We start from the raw sequence: 24,073 nt of genomic DNA on the forward strand, positions 1-24,073 counted from the left end.
CTGGTGGTTGTCTACAATTGGGCACTCTTCTCGGCATGGCCGCGTCACAGGTTCGTGTGATATTATCCATCACCTATTCCGCCTTGCTGTTCGCCGTCCCTGACAGTAGCAATTCTTCCAGTGCCAGTAGGAACATTTTCTTATCATACTCCTTCGTTTTCCAACCGACTCTGTTGGTCCTTGTACTCGCGCTGGGTATCTGCTCTGATTTTCTTACCTCCATTATTATGGCCTGGTGATCACTATATGTGTAGTGTTCACTCACGATCCACTTGTCAATTAAGCCAGTAAGGCTAACAAAGGTCAGTTCTACAATAGATCCTGCGTCTCCACTCCGCTTCTCTTACGCTTCTGTTATGCTGATGAGCCGTTTCCAGAAAGACATGACCTTCCTCATATCATCCTTAACACTCTTGTGAATGTATTTTGCTGAACCTACTACAGCATCCATCTTGTCCAGATGGTTCTGAATCTTGTCCATCAACTCTTCTCCCGCACGATCTGCTGTGAATTTTAGACCATACCTCGTGCATTCCCCTTTTTATGACTCCATCACATCTTGATGCGTCACTTGAGGCTAATCTTCCTTTGAGGGCCGAGTGACCTACCTCTATAACCTCCTGTCTTGTTTGAGTAAATTGGCTCCCCCAACATCCATGAAGCCTGCGTTGGGAGTGGGCTGTAAAGCTTGACCAGCTTGGGGCAGTGTTTTAATTAACTCACTGTCCATGATTGATTTATATTCGGGGTTTCTTTCCTTATCCTGTATCCTAGAAAGGAGCCCTTTAACGAGGTGCTGTCATCCGGGCCAGATGAGCCTTGCTTATTTTAATGAGGTTGCTACTCTTCCCCCTTCTCCTTCTTCACCTCTTGTGTGGTGAGGCCCCAGACTTGGGACCGGCGTAGCGGAGTTGTGTGTGTGTGTGTGTTTTTTATGTAGCGTAGGCAGAGCAAGCTCAGCATAAGCGGCCCTCCGTCACCGGATCCCCGCAGATACTGTCGTTATACAATACTTCTGTGGGGCCCGTTTACTGGCCTTTTAAGCTTTTCCTTTGAAGTTTGATTTCCATAATCTCCCGCCCACAAAGGTGATTAGGGGCCCATGATCAATCTCGTCTCCTTCATTCTGCATCGTCTTGCCATCTTCTTCATTCTGCATCGTTCAGCCGTCTGCTCCCTGCAGCATCGTTCGGTGGTCTACTCCGAGCAGCATCGACTGGTCATCCTCTGGACAGACTCAACCCCGACACCTACGTTCCTCTGCATCGGATGAGGAAGTCTGGGCTCAACTCAGTTACCTACGTTCCTCAGCATCGATCTGAGGAGCACTTAGAGGTACCCAACCCTAGCTTTTACGTTCCTCTGCATCAGGCAGGGAAGTGAGAGCTCAACTCTGTGATCTACGTTTATCTGCATCAGTCCGAGGAGCGTTTCTTATCTACTACCTAGTAACCTTTGCCTAGCAACAGTTTTACTCAACTGCTTTGCCTTGTCTTTTCCTTCTATTCTCTTCGTAATTTTAAACCTTTTTAAAAATGGTCCTGACGTAGTTGTTTACTGCGCACCAACTATCCCTCGACGCTAGCGTAGATGTCATCATTGACTCAGGGGTCACCCTAGTCTGAAGGTAACACTCGAGTTCTTTTTGTTTCATTTCGTATCGCGAATAGTCACAGAAGACATGCTCTGCATCTTCCTTTGCTTCCAAACATACTAGGCAATTTGGATTGTCCTCTATCTTGAAGCGGTGTAGGTAGGCTCGAAAGCACCCATGGCCGCTCAAAAACTGCGTGAGTTAGTAATTTACTTCCTCGTGTCGTCTAGTGTTCCAGTCAACAATACGTGGTATGAGGCCCATTGTCTTTGCCACTTAGCTAGGGTTTGTTCCTTTGCGGTTTCCAAACTCCCTTTTGAGTATCATCACCACGCCAGCTTTTTCGTATATATCCTTTTTTCTGTTGCTAGAAGGTCAATAGGTGGCATACTTGAGATAACGCATAATGTATCTTTTGATACTGTTCGCTAGGCAGAAGCGACCCACAATGCACTCCTCCTATAAACTGTTAACAGCTTGCGTGCATAGGACTTTACCAACATAGCGTCCACCGATATTCGAGCACCGTATAACATAATTAATGTAGTTACAGTGGCTAGAAGTAACCTTCGACCATGCGTTAGTTCACCCACATTTGGCATTAGTCGCGATAGTGCGGCACCGATTTTTGCTGCAATAAGCTCATTCTCTCGAGATGCTGCTTAAACGTTAGTCTAGCGACCATGATGATTCCCAGGTACTTAATGGTCGGCTAAGAGTCTATTTCGTGTCCGTCCACTTTCAGTGTTATTGTCTCTATTTTCTTTCTAGAGATAAGGATAGCCTCTGTTTTATTGCTAGCAAGCTCTAGTCCAGTCTGCTTCAGCCAATCGTGGATTATACCTACTGCCTTGTTAGCGATTTCCGTCACCTTTTGCTTTGCTACTAATACTACTGCGATGTCATCTGCAAATCGTACAATTGTTGCCTCTTCGGGTAGCTCTAGCCTAAGTACTCCATCGTACATGATGTTCCACAATAATGGGCCAAGCACCGACCCTTGTGGGACCCCTCCGGTTACTTGATAGGTTTTCGTGCCGCTCTTTGTGTCATACAAAATGGTTCTGTCTTTCAGGTAGTCAGACATAATCCTTCTTATATATACGGGTGGTCTGTATGAGGCAGTTTCTTCAGGTAGCTTATCTCTTTTTGTTAGTAGCACTAGGCGTTGCTTCTTCCAGTTCTTAGGAAACGTTCCTTCTTCGAGACATGAATTGTACAGGTCCACAAAGACATCGAGGCGTGCCCGTATAGCTTGTTTTAATGCAATATTGGGTATGCTATCTAGCCCTAAGCCTTGTTGTTCCTGATTCTTTTGCATGCAGCCAGTAATTTCTCTGTGGTGATTGTTGGAATGATTTCGTCATTTACCCCCGTTTTAGAGATAGCTGTTACTTCCAGTTGAAGGGGAAACAGTGTGGTAACAATAAGGTCCAGCAATTCCGGGCTCTTAGGAGGGGGAATTTAACCTTTCTTTATCTTCTTCATTACTACTTACAAGGAAATGTACCCAACCCGAACTCACCGATTTTGATGATTTTCATATATGTTGTAGAACATAAAAAAATAAGAGACACGTATTTTTTTTATCGGCTAATTTTCACTTTGTTCACTCAACGTTGTTGTTTTTCAAATGATTTGGTTCTTCCATTTCGACTTGGTGCATCATTTTATATGATTTAGCGTACATGTTTACTTGTCGAAAAAAATTATATGATTCCTTTAATAGCATTAAAGAACATGATACATTAGTTTGTAATCGTGATTGCGAGGCGATTTCATTATCAGTGATGTATAGTTGCCCATATCTTCTTGCTTACACTAGAAATTACAATTATAATTAATTGGACAGAGGGGGATTCAATCAGAGACTGGCTAGAGGACACATGAAGGGAGTGGAATGGGAGATGGAGGACACTAGGAGGATACGAAGAAGATAATTTTTAAGAAAAGAGAAGACATGGAGGCGATAAGGGAGAAGAGGGCGGAAATAAATGAAGGAGGTAAGATTACATTAGAGCAATGGCTGTCATTTGACGAGAGAAGGACCAAAGCGCTAATTATGAAGGAGAAAAGGAGAAGGGAAGAAGATGAGGACGAGGAAGGCGAGAAAACGGAATGAGTGGCTGAAAGTAAAGGAGAGATGTACAAGTAGGACGAAAAAAATGAAAGAATAGTGAAGAAAGGAAAAGGGATAATAAGACGAGACGAGGGCACATACAAGATATAGAGGTCAGGAGAATCAGAGGAGGAGGATGAAGATTGAAAAGCAAGGGTGAAAAGATAAAAGGAGAGAGAAGAGAGAGAGAGAGAGTTTAAAAAGACACACACATAGATAAATAACAGAAGAACACTCGCGCATACACGCAATTACACCTACAGCCGTGTGGCACACACACATACACACACACATACCCAGACACAAAAACAGGAGAAGTAAGAGCAAGTACACACACAAATACAGATGCACTGTAACATAACCACCAAACAACACGACACTACACGATACAATAGGTTAGGTAATGAAAACAGGAAAATGTAAATACAGAGTGTGAAAATACTAAAACAATAAAAATTATTGGTAATCTCATAGCAGAACCTTTAGCATATATATAGAATATGTGTATTGAAAGATCGATCTGTCCTGATGCACTCAAAAAAGTAAAAGTTATACCGATTCACAAATCAGGTCCAAAACATAACATTACTAATTATCGACCGATCCCTCTCACATCAAAATTGGCTAAAACTTTTGAACGAATTATTTATGACAGAATATTTGATTTTGTTGACAAACACAACATAATATTGAAACAACAATTTGGTTTCATGAGAGGGATTGGTACAAAAAATGCAATTTATACTTTAATGAATACACTGTATAATAATGTTGACCGGCGAATTCTAACGATTGTATCTTTCTTGGATTTGGCGAAGGCATTTGATACGGTCGACCACCGGATATTATTCGACAAGTTGTATCACATAGCTATTAGAGGACAGGCACTTGATCTCCTTGCAAGCAACTTAGAAAACAGATATCAAAAAATCAAAATCGATAATAATGAGAGTGATTTCTTACTAGTGAACACTGGGGTCCCACAGGGTACTGTCCTGAGACCGCTGTTGTTTATATTGTATATTAATAATATCTTGAATGAGATTCCCACGGAGGCAATTATGGCCTACGCGGATGATACGACAATAGTTGCAACAGGAGAAAATTGGGACGATGCCCAAGATAACATGAACAATTTCTTGGGAGTGGTATCCAAGTGGTTAGCCTTGAATAAATTATCTCTGAATGTTGGTAAAACAGTGTGTATGACTTTTGGCAACTAAAGTGATAGTGTACTAGCTCAAACTCATATTAAGATAGGGAATAAGGTAGTTGCAAGAGTAGAAAGTGCCAAGTACCTGGGGATAGTCTTGGATTACAATTTAAAATAAAATGAGCACATGGAATACTTAGTTGAGAAAACTAAATACCTTGAATATATTTTCTATAAAATAGCTAAAACTATGTCGTCGAAACAATGAGAATGTTTTATTATGCCTTCTTCTTCCATAGTGCTATGGAATTATTGCCTGGGGAGGAGCATATCGTAATAATTTGAATATATTACAAAAGGTACATAAGAAAATACTGAAAATAGTAAATAAAGAGAATTTTGTAGTCCAAGACAATCCGCTTAATCTGGAACAGCTTTTCTGTTTTGAGGCTCTGAGATTGCACTATAATGATCACAGAGAGCGGTTTCTAGACTCAGAAAGTATCACTAGAAACAAAAGCCTTACAATTCCTAAAAATAAAAAACAAATTAGCGACAAGAATAGCTATAAAAAAGCAATTATAGTTTAAATGTAAATATTGAAAAGTATGCACAGATTAGACAAACTAAAAACTAGATCAAAATAAACTGCTAAAAAGAGATGAGAACCTATATTAGGTATATATAATATTAACATAAGTAAGGAGAAGTTTGTGAAATAATCTTAGTAAATTATAATAAGCATGTTAATGAGGAGAAAGATTATAACTGTTTTTTTTTAGTTAGTGAGTATTAGTATATGTTATTGTATTACTAGCAGGGTCACCTCACTCCTAACGTCGCTTAGTTGAGTTAGGTATAAATGTTTATAGCTCCAAGGAGAATTTAAAGAAAATGATATTGTAATGATATACACAAAAAATTAAAAGGTCGCGCGAGTTTGATTATTTTTCTGTGCATGTTAATGACATAATGTGTGGCGAAATGCGAGGCGATTTCATTATCAGTGATGTATAGTTGCCCATATGGGCGTTCTGGCTTGTTTTTGTCTGGATGTAAATAACTTCGAATAACGAAGAAAAAGCGTAAAATCTAGCTCCAAAACTTGCGACGGCAAGTGTATTATTATATTGTCTACTTTCGTTAGTATTTCTAGAAACTAATTCTTTTAAACTTTAAGGATAAGTGATATTGTCAGATAATATAACGTTTCCTTTATTGCAACAATTAGAAAACTTCTTATCACATAATATTTTAAATTTGAAATGTTACAGAATTCACATATTTCACTCATGCTACCTAAATCATTCTCCATTATTGCTGATTTATCGAAATCGAAATAAAACATGGCATCCAATTTTGTTATTGAAAATTCATTAAAATTTTTTGTTGTTTTTATTATAATCTCATTACTTTTTAATTTTCTTCAGAGTTATAAATATATATATATATATATATATATATATATATATATATATATATATATATACCTAATGAACCGAACGACCTTAGGAGTGAGGTGACCCTGCTAGTAAGATATGAAGACGATAGCTGACGACTTCTGTCTCACGGTTTTGACAAAAAGTGTCAATGCAGGGCTTTTTAAATCTAAAAAGTGTTGGAAAAAGTGTGTGGCGGGAGGCGAAAATCAGTGTAGCTTCTTCAATTCTTGATTAACTTTCGCCGACTAACGATCTACATAATATAAATTATGCGTATTTTAAGTGTCACGAAAATTAACTAGCGTGCGGTTTACCGATACCGCGTTACTTCGTCACTACTACCACCGCGCGACCCTATGTTGTCGCAATACTTAGAAGATGCGGTACTCGACAAGGAGGTTGCTGCTATAATGGCGAGCAGCCCTGTAAATGTGGCACTGCACATTTTGTATGGCGAAGGCATTTTGCCGCAGCCACTGTACCCGGAAAATTGCTCCGTAGCTCGCCAAGGTACCTCTTTAAAGCGGAGACACGTTCGATAAAGGAGAGAGAGACCTTCTCTCGATATTGTTCGGTAGGCAGAAGCGACCCGCAATGCACTTCTTCTATAAACTGTTGATAGCTTTCGTGCATAGGACTTTACCAACATAGCGTCCGCCCATATTGGGGCACCATATAACATAATTGATGTAGTGACATTAGCTAAGAGTAACCTTCGTCCCTGCGTTGGCATTTGGCATTAGTCGCGATAGTGCAGCACCGACTTTTGCTGCCTTATTACTTACCCTCTCGAGATGCTGCTTAAACGTTAGTCTGGCATCCATAGTGATTTCCAGGTACTTAATGGTCGGCTATGGGTTTATTTCTTGTCCGTCCACTCACAGCCTTATTTTCTCTATTTTCTTCCTACTAGATATAAGGATAGCCTCCGTTTTATGGCAAGCAAACTAAAGTCCAGTATGCTTTAGCCAATCGTGGATTATACCTACTGCCTCGTTAGCGATTTTCGTCACTTCTTCCGTTTTCTTTGCTACTATTACTACTGCAATGTCATGTGTGTGTGTGTTTTTTCTGTCTTGGAGAAAGAGGTATTAGTGAAAATCTTAGAAAGACTATAGCATGACCTTGTTTATGGGGTCGTCGAAACAGCCCCATCCACAATGTCAGCCGTGTGTCGGATTCCCACCGACTCAACCCATCCCCTCTACGGCCAGGTGAAAAAAGACCCAGCCGTAAAAAGGAACGTCCTCTTTGCCTCCATCTTCTATGCCCCTGAACTCCGCGGTACCACCGTCATGCAATGCTTCGCAGGGGGGGGGGGGGTGAGGCGAAAGGCTTTTGCCCGCTTCTTGTTGATGTGGTCGTCATCATTATAGTCATCCTTCATTTTCTGCGTCGCACATACACACGTACGTACTCACAAGGAAAGGTACCCAACCCGAACTCACCGATTTTGATGATTTTCATATATGTTGTAGAACATAAAAAAATAAGAGACACGTATTTTTTTTATCGGCTAATTTTCACTTTTAAGGGGTAAAAACCTCCCCTAAAGTTAACCCCCAAAAAGCGTTTTTTTTAAATATCTCGGCTTAAAATTAATATTTTTCAATGAAACAAATTGGAGGTTATTTCTTACAAAAAGAGCAAGTATTTCATGGTGATTTGAAGAGTAAGGGTAGCATCCCCTATTTTTTAAGGGTTGAAAACCTATATTTTTTGGCATAATTTTATAATAAAAATGTTTACACCGACTAAAAAAAATTGGAAAAAATGTTTAAACATCCTTAATAACAAAATTTAGTTGACGTCTTTCGGTGTTTTCATAAATATTATCCCTAAGGGGGTAAACCACCCCTAACACAAAATAACTGTAAATATGTAATTCAATACATAATATTTCGTAGAAAGTTTGTATATAGAGGTTTTCGAGGTCGCTGATTACAAATCGTTATCAGATTTTGAAAATTCAAAATGGCGGAACCAATATGGCGGACGGAAATATCGAAAAAAAATTTTATATAATAAAAAAGTTTTAAACGACTAAAAAATTTGGAAAAAATTTGTAAACATCTATAATAAACAAATTAAGTTTTTCGGTTTTTTCATAGATACTACCCTTTAGGGGGTAAACCACCCCTAACACAAAATAACTATAAGTATACTTCAATCCATAATATTTTGTAGAAGCTTTGTATATAAGGGTTTTCGAGATCGCTCTTTGCAAATCTGATATCAGATTTTGAAAATTCAAAATGGCGGAACCAATGTGGTGGACGAAAATATCGAAAAAAAATTTTAACTTTCAAAAAAACTTGTTTACAAATGTGTGATCTTTGTAGCCTGTACATGTGAACTAAAGAGCCTTAAACCCTAAACCCCTAAAGAACAAATAGGCTAAATGGTTGTGCTTTTTAACCAAACCACGTCAAATTCCTAAATTTGTAAACAAGAAAATTCTGTGTGTGAAGCAGTTTTATAATTTCCGTAGAAATTGTTATCAGAATGTTATTGAAATTCCTTTCTTGTAAATTCAACTTATAATGTATTTTTGTTTATAATATTAGAGTATAATAATAATCTACAATCTTTTATCTTTTGCCATAGTGCATTTTTTGTATTGAGCATAAAATATATTATTTTACGATGTTTTTACAATAATGGTAGTCCTCATAAAAGTGTTTAAAGCACAATGCTTTTTTGCACCAACCACATCGTACAATTGCAATGTTTGTGCACCCTTCTATTTCACAATGTGTTGCACAAGACTTTCCAAAACTGAAATCTATAGGATTATCAAATTTATCTGGTTTTTCATTAACGTAACCGCTTTTATACCAGGAATATTTAAACAAATCTATATATCTCGGTGAAGACAGTTGGTTGTGAACCAATGATTGAAGTTTAATTATATTATTTCTCACATGTAAATTCATATCATGATCCATTAACATTACATTATCAGAAAATGTCCGGACAAAGTTTTTCCAAATACGGAATCCATAGACATCAAGTGGTTGTATTTTTCCTGTGGTTCCAGTTGGAATTTTTTTATGTTAATAATTTTATTTTGTGGCATTGTTTCTTCTATAACTTTGTCACAATGACCACTCCAAGAATCAAGTAATAGTATTAGTGATGGCCTACATAGGGATAAAATATTTTTTCCAACCAGATTTTGAAGTGATCTGCAATTAAACGACTTACTAATTAACTGATCAACGATATTACAATGTAAAAATTGTTATTAGTTCCCTTACTTGTTGTTAATTTTCCAGATTTGGATGCTTCCACGTACACGTTTTCTGGTCTAAATATGTTTTGTTCTACAATAGGGCCAAACTTGCCACTTGGTTCCTTTAAAACAAGAAATAGCGGTGACAACAGTTGTCCAGTAGCTGATATTAGTGGCTGTATAGTATAACTATGCGTTGTTGCTGAAATTGACTGTACCAGACATTGCACTTGCTTTTCTCCTTCTACTGCTAATGTTCTTCCAGAATGCATTTCTAGCTGAAATCCGCTCTGATCTGTATTATACAAATTTTCGAGTCCAATCCTTGGTATACACGATTTAACGTCATCGATAAATGCTTCAGCTTTAGCCGTAAGTTCTGCACTACTTACTAGTGTTTTTCTTGTTATGAACTTATTTATTTTCCTAGAAACTATTCGGTGTGCTTGCTTAAATTTGAGTAACCAATGTTTAGAAGCTTTGAATCTAATATCATCAAAACCAATTTCTTTTTTAGCTTGTAAGGCCCATCGAATTATATCTTCATCATGGATAATTGAACCACTGTCGAGAGCTGCTTGAAAATTATCCAGGGTATACTGACAAATTTGTGCTACTTTTTCTCTATACGTGCCACCTTTATTAATTGAATGAGCCCAACGACGTAGCTGACTAATAGATGATATTTTTTTGAATCTGTTTTGCACTGTTTTGAGACTTAAATTTTGCTTCGTTTTGCTACTTCTCCAAAATTCTACAGCTCTTTTTTTGTATTCAAAATCTAGTTCTTCATTATCTGCTGTACATTGATTTGTTGGTGCTATATCCGGATCAGGAAAATGATGTTGCACTTCATCTTCAATTATTTCCACATTATGGTCTTTATACTCTTCTTGAAAATCCAAAGAGTCATCAGTAATCATTTCTACATCGTTGAAATCATGTGTTGCATCTACTAAAATTTCTTTTATTTTTTCGGCCAACTCTGTTTCGTGATAATTCGTGACACTATCTGGTATGTTTAACGCTTGAAAGTATGCTAATAATAAGTTTAGAACGTTTAACGGATTAATTTTCATTTTTCAATCTAAAATGAAAACAAGCGGTAAAATTTATACAAGCTGTGTTTTTGCATGTAAGGCACGACTGCTACATTTCTACCAGAATAAAACGAGTGAATGTAAATTGAATCAAATCATTAATTTATGCATTGGAGAAGAATTCTCGTTCCACTTTGTGATGTTCGGAAAACTCTATTTTTGGTTTTATTCAACTTTTATTCACTTTGAAATTGAATAATGTAAATCTATATAAAATCACTAAAGAAAATTTTCTACAACTGTATGATACCACTGACAAACAAAAAGACGTACTATTCGTACTTTCCGGCATCGAACTAGAATACCCACAAAACTCACTCACTGCCTAAAAAATAACACAGGCAGCTGAGGTAAACACTCGATGAAAACAATCTAAAAAAAGAACATACTGATTCGCACATATTGTCAACAACTTTTATGAGTGAAAGACATTTATCTGTGGAATTATCATTGAATGTACGATAACAGTCATTAAACTAATGAATGCATATAAAATTCCCTTTCAATAACAACGTGTTCTTTAATTGCAAATGAAGTTCGAGTATTAATATTCTTTTATGTATTTTTACCAATAACAAAAATTATCATAGTAATATAATAATAATAATAATAATAATAATAAGAATAAGCATAATTGCAATAGCAATAATAACAGTAATACTGATAATAGCAATGATAATGAAAAATAATAATAATAATTAGAATAATATTTATTATTAAATTTAGATTTTTTGATAAATTCATTAAATCATATCAAATAGTATTATTATGGAATTCCAGACTGTAAATATTTTACTATAGATACAATAATTATTACTTCGAGAATTCATCTAAAAAACGTTTGGCTTACGAAATAATTGTAACAATGAAAAACTCCCAAGTTTGACAACATTAAATTTTATTACAAAACGCAAAAGAGTTTGATAAACTAATTTTATTAACCTATGTTTTTTCATTTGCAAAAAAGTGTGGACTTTTTGAATTTATAAAATTATATAATTATGCAATTTATGAAATACTTTATAATTTATGAAATTACTTTTGAAATTATGCTAATTTATAAAAGCAGAAAAATAAATAATCTTTGATTGAAACATAAAACGAGACGTTATTTGTTACATACAAAATGATAGAATAAAATATCGGTAATATGTCTATACTCGTGTCTACGGTAAAGCATAGGCCTTCGGCTTGTCTGGAGGTTAGGGGTTTGGAGTCGTTTGGTTAAAATGCACAACCATTTAGCCTATTTGTTCTTTAGGGGTTTAGGGTTTAAGGCTCTTTAGTTCACATGTACAGGCTACAAAGATCACACATTTGTAAACAAGTTTTTTTGAAAGTTAAAATTTTTTTTCGATATTTTCGTCCACCACATTGGTTCCGCCATTTTGAATTTTCAAAATCTGATATCAGATTTGCAAAGAGCGATCTCGAAAACCCTTATATACAAACCTTCTACAAAATATTATGGATTGAAGTATACTTATAGTTATTTTGTGTTAGGGGTGGTTTACCCCCTAAAGGGTAGTATCTATGAAAAAACCGAAAAACTTAATTTGTTTATTATAGATGTTTACAAATTTTTTCCAAATTTTTTAGTCGTTTAAAACTTTTTTATTATATAAAATTTTTTTTCGATATTTCCGTCCGCCATATTGGATCCGCCATTTTGAATTTTCAAAATCTGATAACAGATTTGTAATCAGCGACCTCGAAAACCTCTATATACAAACTTTCTACGAAATATTATGTATTGAATTACATATTTACAGTTATTTTGTGTTAGGGGTGGTTTACCCCCTTAGGGGTAATATTTATGAAAACACCGAAAGACGTCAACTAAATTTTGTTATTAAGGATGTTTAAACATTTTTTCCAATTTTTTTTAGTCGGTTTAAACATTTTTATTATAAAATTATGCCAAAAAATATATGTTTTCAACCCCTAAAAAATAGGGGATGCTACCCTTACTCTTCAAATCACCATGAAATACTTGCTCTTTTTGTAAGAAATAACCTCCAATTTGTTTCATTGAAAAATATTAATTTTAAGCCGAGATATTTAAAAAAAACGCTTTTTGGGGGTTAACTTTAGGGGAGGTTTTTACCCCTTAAAAGTGAAAATTAGCCGATAAAAAAAAATACGTGTCTCTTATTTTTTTATGTTCTACAACATATATGAAAATCATCAAAATCGGTGAGTTCGGGTTGGGTACCTTTCCTTGTTAGTGCGGTAATCAACCTATTAGGAGTAGGATTAGTGGCGAAAAGGAAAAGGAAAGAAGCAAAAGAAGAAGTGGAAGAAAAAAGCGAAAAAATTGAAGGGGAGGACACTCCTGAGAAAAATAAGAAAAAGAAAAAAGAGGAGAAAGCGGAAAAAATAAAATAAGAAGAAAATGAACTGGCCTTCAAGAAGAGTAAGCTGATTGTAAGAACACCACCAAGCACACCAGGCACAAGCAAGACAACAGACGAGGAAGAAGGCAAGCTGGATAAAGAAGATAAGAAGGAAGAAGAGAACACCAAAAATATATAAGAGCAAGAAGAGATGGATAATATACTGAGAGAGATCCTTGAGAAAATGAATAAAGAAGGAGAGGCCAGAGAAAGAGAAGCAGAAAAGGCTGTTGGAAGTGGTGGAGGAATAAGTGAGGCAGATTTATTATTGATAATAATAAATAGTAGTTTATTGATAGAGTGGCTTGAGAGCCAGTCGCAGTCTGCAGAGTGTCCGCTCAGCTCGGAGTCTTACAGGCAAGAGGGAGAGTATAGTACAGTATCGCATAGTCTGACTCCACGGAGCTGAGTATACAGTATAGTATGCGCTTAGAGTATATAGGCGAGGCATGCACACTGTGCTCGCGTTCGATCGAGCTTGTCTCGTTGCACCAAATCGTCGTCAACCAGTAGATGGCGCGACGAGTACCGTTTTAAGTATTACGACTGTATAAATTCACATATTACAACAAAGGCCAGGATAAAAGAAGAAAAAAGAGAGGAATTATGGATAGAAAGATTAGAAGAGATAAGCAAGAAGGCCAAGGAAAGAGAAAAAAGGTTTGAAGAAACAATCATAAGGATGGAAAAAAAAGAGAGTAGGTGATGAAGCAAGTAACAGAAGAAGTTAAGAAAAACAAAGAGGAAGAGAAAGAAGCCAGGAAAGAGATAAAAGAGGAAATAGAACGACTGAAAGAGAATCAGGAAAGAGCTGAGGGAACAGACGGAACAGAAATCGCAGGAGAATGGAAAACAAGAGTAGAAAACCTGGAAGAAATAGTTAAAGAGATGAAAGAAAAGGAAGGAAAAAGGGATAAAAACAACAACGGACATACAAGAAACAGGGAAGGGATAGAAGAGGAAAGAAGAAGGAAACAGCTGGACTGGATGACAGAAAAGGAAAAAAGAGAAAAAATAAGGAACAACATAGTGATAAGTGGACTGGAAACGAAGAACGGAGTGAAGACAGAAGAAGTAAAGCTGTGGATAAAGACAAAAGTGGGAACCGAGGTAGAAGTCAGAAAATGATGGATAATCAGAGGAAAAAACCCAAAAATAGGATCAAAGCTAGGATCCAAAGCAGAAAAAGATATAGTGATGGAGAACAAGAAAAGACTAGCAGGTGAAGAGATATACATAGACCACGACAAGACATGGAGGGAGAGAAGAAACAAAGAGGTTGTGATAAAGAAAAGCAAAGAAGTGACAAAACCGGAAGAAAAGGTAAAGATAGGGTATAACAAGTTTAGAATAGGAAACATAGAATGGTTTTGGAATGAGAAAAACGAACAATGGTTTCGGAAAGAAAACGGAAGAACGGAGAGGAAAGGAAGACGAACAAGTCAATAAGAAAGGGAAGGAGATAGAAATGAAGGCAACCTGGTGGAACATAGCAGGAATAGGAAAAATGAAAGAAGAGGGTTGGTAATATGTTAAAGAGTTCGATATCATAGGATGAACTGAGATCTGGACAGAGAAGAAAAACGGCAAGATATGGGAAAACAGATTTAAAGGATACGAATTCAGGGCGAAAGCGGCAAAGAGGTTTCACCACAAAGAAGAGCAAAAGGAGAGGTAGTAATACCAGTCAGAAACACAAATGAGGACCTAGAAATAACGTGGAGAGAGGAACGCTCAAACGAAATGATTACAGCGAAAATAGGGAAAGGAATGGAGAAGATAAGAGTGGAAGTAGTATATATGCCAGAAGAAACAGAACAAAAATAGGAAGAGATAGAAAAGATCTGTGAGGAGGAGAAAGAAGAAAAGATAATAATAGGAGAAGACTTCAATGCGAGAACAGCAGAAAAAGGGGAAAGAATCTTCACAATAGAAAAAAAAATGAAGAGCGCAGAAAATCGAAAGATAAATGCATAAACGAGGAAGAAAAATATATGCTAAAGAAACTAAAGGAAACAGGAATGCACATAGTAAACGGGAGCATCGAAAGAGACATAGAAGGAGAAAAGACCTATCTATGAGGAAACGGCTGCTCAACGATAATTGCTGCTCAATATGTAATAACAAACGAGGAAGGAAGAGACACAATTAAAAAGATGTCGAGAGAACGGAAATGGAAATCGGACCATTTTCCGGTCGAAGCTAGCCTGTCCGCCTTTTCGTTACCCACCACGCCAGAGTGTCCTGGTACCCACACCAGTCTCACTGCGTTGTGTTTCGCCAGTGATTTCAGCGCCTCTCTGCACCTTAGTACCTCTTTTAAGGAGATACTGATACTGTCTAGCGCCATGAGAGCTGCCCTTCTATCCGAGCAGAAGCTTACAGTTCTTTGCCCTGTGCCTCTCTCCAACAGCCATTCGGCTGCTTCTGTAATGGCCCTGATGTTTGTCTGGAAAACCGTAGCATGGTGGTCGAGCGAGCACACAATTTCTTCTGTATTCCTCTTTTTCCAGGCCCCTGATCCTACACCGTTCTCATTTTTTAAGCCATCGGTCAAAATCCATCAAGGAGCCATTAATAAACCACACCACACTGTTTTAGAGAAGTTCGTGTGAACCCGTCTTCCATGCTTCCCTTTCTGGGATTAAGATCGAGAACGGCTTAGAGAAATAAATTAGCGGCATTACTTGTTCCAGAAGTGCCGCATCCTTGAAATCCGAACAGTTCGTTAATTCCGCTATTCTGCAGAACGTCCTACATGCATTTGCCCTTATTACCTTGCCTAGTGGAGAAAGTTCCAACAGTCTTTCCATAGCGACCATAGGTGTCGTTCGCATGGATCCCGTGATTCCTCCCATAACCAATTTTTGCACCCTGTCTAGTGCCCCTGTGTAAATTTTCAACTCACATTTATGGCCTCACACCAGTGCCCCATGAGTGAGTCTTGGTTTTATGATATCATATATCCATCTCACTTTATCCGGTTCTAGACCCCAGGTATTGCCAAAAGCCCTCCTGCAGGCCCAAAAAGTGTCTATCGCTTTCTTGCATTTATCTTTGATATGTTTCCCTCAGTTGAGTCTGGCGTCGAGCGTGACTTCCAGATATTTGACCTCCTTTACCAATTTCAGGGGAACTCCATGAAGTTGAAGCCTTTCCATGAGCTCGGTGTTATTCTTGTGCGAACTGCATTAGACCTGCTAGAACGTCCTCGTCGCCCCCCCTAATCAGGATGACGATGTCGTCTGCATATGCCTGTGCGTTTATACCAGCCTCGTTCAGGATGCAGAGCAAGCTGTCCACCACCAGGCACCACAGTGTCGGTAACAGCACCCCTCCTTGTGGGCATCCCTTCCTTACCACTCCTTTGCAAGAGTACGCTCCCCAGGAATCCACTATCGTCCTGGTCCACAGCATGACGCTGATCCACCTGGTGACAGTTGCTGGTATTGCGTGCTTAAATGCCTGCTAAAATCGCCTCGTCGGTCGTGTAATTAAAAGCCCCCTCGATGTCCAGGAAAGTCACCAATACCGAAACCCCTGTTTTTCATGCCCTTTTGAATGAAGCTAACTGCGTCCACCAACGCTGTGTCCACTGAATTTCCTGTCTGGTAGGCATGCTGCTTGCTGTGCAGCGGCCCTTCTACTAGTGATGACTCCTTGATGTATCTGTCAACCAGCCTTACCAGGGTTTTGAGTAAAAACGAGGTCATGCTGATTGGCCTGAAGTCCCTTGCGACCGCGTATTGTGTCTTACCTGGTTCGGGCAGAAAAGCCACCCTCGCCTGCCCCTATTCTTCCGGCACATATCATAGTGCCAGACAGGCTCGGTATAATTTCTCTAAGGCTGGGACTAATGCGTCCATGCCCTGCTGCAGCAGAGCCGGGAAAATGCTGCCCGGACCTGCCGCCTTGTAGGGTTCGAACGTCCCTATAGCCCACCTTATTCTTGCCTTGTCTGTTACCCATTTCGCCAGTCTCCAGTCCTCTCCGCGGGCCATCAGCTGTACGGCCTCTGACCTCGCCCTTCTCTGAAGTCTGGAAAGTGGGTTTCCATGAGGCCCTATAGGGCCTCCTGTCCATTCTTTGCTCAGTCCTCTGATACTAATCTGATCGAGTCTTTCAGTGGCTTCTTCGGATGTTGCAGGACACTGCACAGCCTGGTCGTGTCTGATATGCTTCGGCTTTTGTAGTATCGCTTCCAACACATCACCCCGGCCTTTTTGATCTCTTTATTATATTCCTTTTGCTCTGCTCTATACGCCCGTTTGTCAATGTCACTCTTCGTGTGTTTGGACTGGTTGTATAGCCGCCTTACTTTCTTCCTACGTTTTTTCAGCGACTTATTCCACCAGGTAGCGCCTTCCGATGGCCTCTTCAGCCTAAGTTCACAATTGTTCTCATAAGAACTTATTATTATGTCCCTTAGGATCCTACTGCAGTGATCGATGTCCTCCGCCGTCCCTTACGTGACAGGAAAGCAACTGATCTTAGCCTTAAGTTCTTCTCTGTATCCTACCCAGTTTGTTTTATTAGGGTATTTTATGAGTTGACCGAGCGTACTTTGTCCGCCAAGTCCAAACACGATGTGTTGGCGGTCCGACATGGAGACTTCTTCCGACACTCCCCAGTCCATAACCTTGGACTACACGTTCCTGGAGGCCAAAGTGATGTCTATGACTTCGGACTCTAGGAATTCGGTACATCTATGGTGTAAGGAGAGATGAGCACATCTCCCCGTACAGGCGGGAGCTGCAGTGGCTAACCACTGCAGGACACAGTTAGTATTTCACTGCTTGTTTCTTACGAAAGATGTTTAACACAGTCGTACCATCATATGTACTGGCATACTTCGACTTCCGCGTGACATTCCGGCCTGTTAGGGGGGAGGTGACACCTCTGGATATTCCTACCTTCGCGACGGAGACGCTGAGGAACTCGTTTCATATTAGCGCCTCATACCTATGGAACAACCTACCATCACACATTCGTACCACTGCTTCTATCTCAGGTTTCAAGAATCTAGCTAAAGAGCACTTCTTCGAACTCGAAAACACATAAACATCATGTTCACACTCACGCACACGCACATACTCTCGCTTAACTCATTTTCACCTTATCATCACACTACACATCTACTACAACAGACTTCTTATACTATTATTATCTGGAGGTCTCCCAGCCCAATAGCCTTGAGTTGGGTGCTTTCTTCACACGACCATTTAGTAGCATTACTGAGTAACCACTCCTTGTCTTTTTGGTCCTTGCAGTGGAAGTTCTGTGCACCCCTCTGAAACCAACTGTCCAAGAAACTTGGAAAATAGCCTCCGTTCGGGGCGTCATTAATATCCCCCTCCAGGGCATCCAGGACCTTCTTTCCCTGGTCCTCTTCAAGACGCTCTTCCGGGTACTTGACCGGAACGATGGCCACCTTTAAGTCAGTAGCCACCGCTCGGCTGTAACTCTTAAGAGCGTCCCCAACCGACCTCTTTTTAAGCTCCCTTGTGGTGGAGCTGTCGGAGTGCTGTCCTTTGGACGTGTCCGCAAGGGTCCCAACCTGAGACCCTCCAGGAGCATCCTCCAGACGCTTCTTCCTTAGCATCGCCCCAGAGGCTAGCTTCCTATTTGCGTGCCTATCTCTTTTCTTTTCCTTACTATTTTCTATTCCTGAGGAGGCACCGGTGTTGTCCGCTGGGGTGGACCCAGCAGCTGGGAACTTTCACCGGCATTTGCCGCCTTGACGACAGCCGCCCGGTCTTCCAAAATATCGTCCGTAAGAACTTGGCTTGAGCTGGGGAGCTCCTTTGTTGCTGGCACTTTTGCAACTGTTTCCTGTATCATATTATTATCCATTTTCATTTAAATGTTTTACAGGTGTGTTAGTGTGGGTGGATCAAGCCCTGCCCCCGCACCCCGAGCCAGTCCAATCCCAGAAGCCACCCACCACGGAGAAACCGTGGCCTCAACAGCCCCCCCCCCCCCCCCACCCAACATGGCGCTATCCGGTCACTAACCGGCACTGTTAGGCTCTGTCTTCACGGTATACCGGTGTCGCGTGTCGCGTGCCACGTGCCGTCAGTTCACTCGTTTCGGTATTCTGGAATATTTTGGCAACGCCGCAATTTCGCTTCTGTTTTATATCGGCATACGAACTTGCTTTGATGATTGTAACCTATAGGTTAGAATTATAACAACAAAATGTTACGGAGTTTTTCTACAATTGTTCTACGTTTCTACGTCTTACTTCGATTTTCTGTAAGTCTGTTATTTCACTTTACTTTTTTGAAATGCTAATTAAATATATTTAAACTTGATAATTAACTTTTAAATACTGTAAACAACTGCAGAAAAACTCCGTAACAGTTTTGTTGTTATAATTCTAACCTATAGGTTACAATCATCAAAGCAAGTTCGATTGCCGATATAGAGCAGAAGCGAAATTGCGACGTTGCCAAAATATTCCAGAATACCGAAACGAGTGAACTGACGGCATGCGGCAAGCGACACGCGACACCGGTATACTGTGAAGACAGAGCTTTAGGTCAGGCGGGATTTTTCGTCGGCTGTTAGGGCAGCCAGGTCATGCTGGTTAGGCTGACCCGGGCCCCTGTACTATCCTACGGCCTAGGAGCGCCAGACAACCTAGTTTTCTTACAGTACCCTTAGATCGACGCAGTGTGTTTATGAGTTGTGTTCCTCAACCGGCACTACCGCTTTCGCCTGGTTGGGGGATTGCTCCTAGCCTCTAGTCGGTCCGCCAGGCAGTTTTCGCTCTCCTCCCTCTGAGACAAGAAGAGTTAAGTAAGTCCCGCCCCCAGGCCCGTTGAGGGTCCGAAACAAGGGAGAGCCCTTTTTAGGGGGATCCCGCACCCAAGTGAAAGCCCTTTTTACAGGGAATCAGACACAACCAAAACATTCACTCTCTCTCTCACCCGGTCCGGGTCCGAGATCCGCCACACAATCGACCAGAGGAGCCCCCTCACCAGCCCATTGGGCACACGACAAGGTAACAATCCTTCGAGGGGGAGGAATCTGACAATCATATTCACATACATTTTCCAGACAAAATATTAAGGGAGAAGCGCCCGGTATGAATCTACTCAGGGAATTCGACTATAACTTTCGATTAGGATGATAAAAATTATTCAACCTGAAGATTTGTTTGCTGTTGTAGGGGCTATAATGTACTGTACGGAAGTGCCCTTAATTTTGCAAAATAACCAAATGGGAAGCCAAACCATGAAAGCTATTTTTCCTGGATATCGAATAAATGTTGCTTCGTATGAACGCCATTGATATTAACAATAATTACGATACGTATACATTGTGATTGTCTAAAAACTTTAAAAATTTTTGCTTTATGCGAACATATTTTGTCTAAGTTGGTCTACTCATGTTGACTATGGACTAAGAACCATGTATATGTAACCTTTAATTTTTGTATAGGTCCTAGAAAGGGAAGTCATCCTAGATTATCTATATAATCTTACATCTGATAATTTTCATTTAAATTTAGACATTATTAAACACATACAAATTTGTACGTAGTATAATATTAAAAGGACATTTTATAGATTTCAAATTAATTTTAGTATTACGATTAGATATCTTTGTTTCCTCTACTATTGGGTTATTTTCTTGTTTTAAAAATTCACTAATTAATTTTTTTTTTTTGCAGTTTTCCCTTTATCTAACTCAGGAGCCAATCAGCAGAAGCCATGGTTGGGATTAGATCACATTAATAAAGCACCTAAACGCAACAGGATTAATTATTTGGAGAAAGCGATAAAAATCTATAACTAAGTACAGGAAGTAAACGGATTACACACAACTTTATTTAATTATTAATGTACAGCATTTTATGATATTTATTAAGATATTCAATAAATATAAAAAATTAAATTCAGAAAAAATGTTTTCAATACAAGCCTTCTTTGTATATAATGCAAACCTTTAATAATACCCACCTCACATGCTGCAAATTCAATCATAAGACATTTTTCTAAATATTATTTTCAAAACTCAGATTCAAAATAATCAGATTTCATTGTCGCAGAATATTTATCTGTTTTCTTTTTTCAGTTTTCGAATCATTACTGAAAATCTAGTCAAATTAATTGAAATTTTTGGGGTGCACAGTTTGACTGATAACCTATCATCATATTTTTTTCCAGGTTTTGATATTTCATTTAGGAGATATACCTTATTCCGGAAAAATCACCTTTTTTGCTTTTTCTGCCGAACAGTACGGTCGATCCCAAGTGCCAAACGGGGAAAAGTAGGTAATTTTATAAAGTAGGTTATAGCTAAATTGTTTCTAGCAATGAGATGATGAAAAAAAAAACAACGCGAAAAATAGTTTTGCGGAATTAAAAAAAAATGGCCATAAATCGTCAATCGATACATGACAATCAATTCAAATAAGGTTACTTTTCTGGAGCTCAGAATCAAAAAACAAATCTTTGTGCCTAATTTAAATAGCATCGCCTTGATAGTTCCGGAGATATCACGGTTTACACATACACACACACGCATACACACGCACACCCGCGCGGAGATGCCGATACCCCGTATGTGGTGCGTCCCCTGGGTGGCGGATAGGGAAATGCTCATCGGCGTGTCGAGGTCTCCTCAACCGGTTAAAGGGTAGAGCAGAAATAAAATATGCTCCGCGGACCAAACAGGCTAGGGGAAGAAACCCCGAAGATAAATCAAACATGGATAGTGAGTTAATAACATTACTACTCTAAGCGGGTCAAGCCACAGTGCCCAGTCCCGCCGTCGATTCCGATCGGGTGAAAGCCTCGGTGGTCAACGCTGGCCCCATGGAGTTTGGGGTGGGGGGGGGGGGGGGAGCAAACTCACTTAGAAGCCGCAGAGGTTTATCACCGACCCCTGCTGCATGTAGAGACGCAGGTAATATGGAAATGGTGGTTGATACAGACTGGGATAAGAGAGCTGTATGTATAACGCAAAGAAATGCGCACTTGGATCACCTTGGCAGCAGAATCGATGAACTGATGGATTATGTCAGGGACAGGCACAATGTGCACAAGCAAATTAAAGATCTTGCATGAATCATAAGAGCGAGCTATAAGAATCTCTGCATGGCAGAAGATAACTTACAGCAATGCCAGCGACCGGGAACTCAGGGGAGGAGAAACCCAGACAACCCCGAGTCTCAGATCACGGAAGGCGGGTACAACAGGGGAAGCCCCAACTACTCCACAAGATAGAAATAGAGGAAATAAAGCTGCATATAATTAACCTAAAAAGACAGCGTAATAGGAAGTCGTCACAAGAAAGTCAAAGAAAAAGCAGAAAATGGCAAGCAAAGAGGATAAAAGTGTCCCTGGCGTTACAAACGTTACCAAACCAGAATAGGACCAGCAAGGATGATGATGACCAGCAACAAACCATCGTGGGATATGGACAGTACTGGTAAAACGGCGATATGGGCATGCGGAGACGACACTTTCCAGGAAAAAATGACAATACGTAATGAAGGATTTGTACGCACTAAAGGCGCAGGCGTACACGTTTACAGCTGCTATGCTCCTCCTAACACGTCGATAGAACAATTCAGACAACTGTTGGACCGGATAGTACAGGATGCTGTAGAAAGAAAACCGGTACTAATAGCAGTCGATTTCAACGCCTGGGCAGTAGAGTGGGTCAGCCAAAAGACGAACGAAAGATGACAAGCGCTATTGGAAGCATTCGCCCTCCTTGACTTGGTTTTAATTAACCAGGGATGTTCTTACACATTTCAAAGAGGAGACGCAGGGTCTATCATAGATCTCACGTTTGTCAGCAGCTGCATGATTGGCTTTATTAGAACGTGGATGATGAGCACTATTACACAAATAGTGACCACTAAGCGATAATAATGAAGAAAAGAATATCAAAGCAGAGATCCAACAGGAGGGCAACGGCAAAATAGTCGGTTGGAAAACAAAGGATTATGACAAAGAGACATTTCTGCTGGCTCTAGAAGAAATACAACTGTTTGGATCTGCAAATAATAAGGTCGAGCAGGTAATGGGAAATATTATCCGAGCCTGCGACGCAAGGATGCCAAGGAGTGCTCCCAACAACAGACAACCGCCAGCATACTGGTGGGATAAAGAAATTGACGCGGCCCGCAAAGAGTGTCGTCGAACCAGAAGACGGGAACAGCGGACTCGGAAAAAATACTACAAGACTGGTCGTGGTAGAGAAATACTAGACGCCATAAATAAAGAAATGCAGGATGCTAAACGGATACTAAAAAAAAAATATCCGAAAAAAACGACGGTGCCTTAAAGAGTTACAGGATGAGGTTGAGCTGGATCCCTGGGGGCGACCGTACCAAGTGGTAATGAAGAAGAAAGGTTAAATTCCCCCTCCTAAGAGCCCGGAATTGCTGGACCGTATTGTGACCACACTGTTTCCCCTTCAACTGAAAGTAACAGCTATTCCTGAAGCAAAGGCAAATAACGAAATCATTCCAACAATCACCACCGAGGAATTACTAGCTGCATGCAGAAGAATTGGGAACAACAAGGCTCCAGGCCTGGATGGCATACCCAATTTTGCATTGAAACAAGCTATACAGACACGCCCCGATGTCTTTGTGGACTTCTACAATTCATGTCTTGAAAAAGGGACGTTTCCCAAGAACTGAAAGAAGCAACACCTGGTACTACTACTAATAAGAGATAAGCCACTTGGTAAAGCTGTCTCATACAGACCACTGTGCATGCTGGACCCCCTCGGTAAGATTTTAGAGCGCATAATCGGCGTTAGAATAGACCAAGTCATTGAGAAACCAGGCGGACTAGCGGAATATCAATACAGCTTCATAAAAAAACTCTCCACTCTTGATGCCGTTAGCTTAGTAGTCGACACCGCTAGAACTGCAATAGAAGGAAAAAGATAAAAAGAAGGATCCAAGAAGTACTGTGCTATTATTACACTGCATGTTAAAAATGCGTTTAACTCAGCCAGCTGGGGCGAGATACACGAGGCACTACGGGAAAAAAGGCCGCATAT

General features: G+C 39.7%; 1 protein-coding gene across 6 annotated transcripts in view; it reads left to right on the forward strand.

Annotated features, from left to right (window-relative positions):
- The window catches only part of Usp7 (ubiquitin carboxyl-terminal hydrolase 7), a 611,141-nt gene extending 590,189 nt beyond the window's left edge, over window positions 1-20,952 (forward strand). For 5 of the 6 annotated variants that reach the window (XM_032601215.1, XM_032601217.1, XM_031921170.2 and 2 more), the window contains 1 exon segment: window positions 20,718-20,945. In XM_032601215.1, coding sequence (XP_032457106.1) covers window positions 20,718-20,842 — 125 coding nt within the window. In that variant the 3' untranslated portion in view covers window positions 20,843-20,945. 6 annotated transcript variants of the gene reach the window in all.
- Window positions 20,953-24,073: the final 3,121 nt, after the last annotated feature.

The sequence above is a fragment of the Nasonia vitripennis genome (genome assembly GCF_009193385.2).
Source record: "Nasonia vitripennis strain AsymCx chromosome 1 unlocalized genomic scaffold, Nvit_psr_1.1 chr1_random0002, whole genome shotgun sequence".
Taxonomy (NCBI): Eukaryota; Metazoa; Arthropoda; class Insecta; order Hymenoptera; family Pteromalidae; genus Nasonia; species Nasonia vitripennis.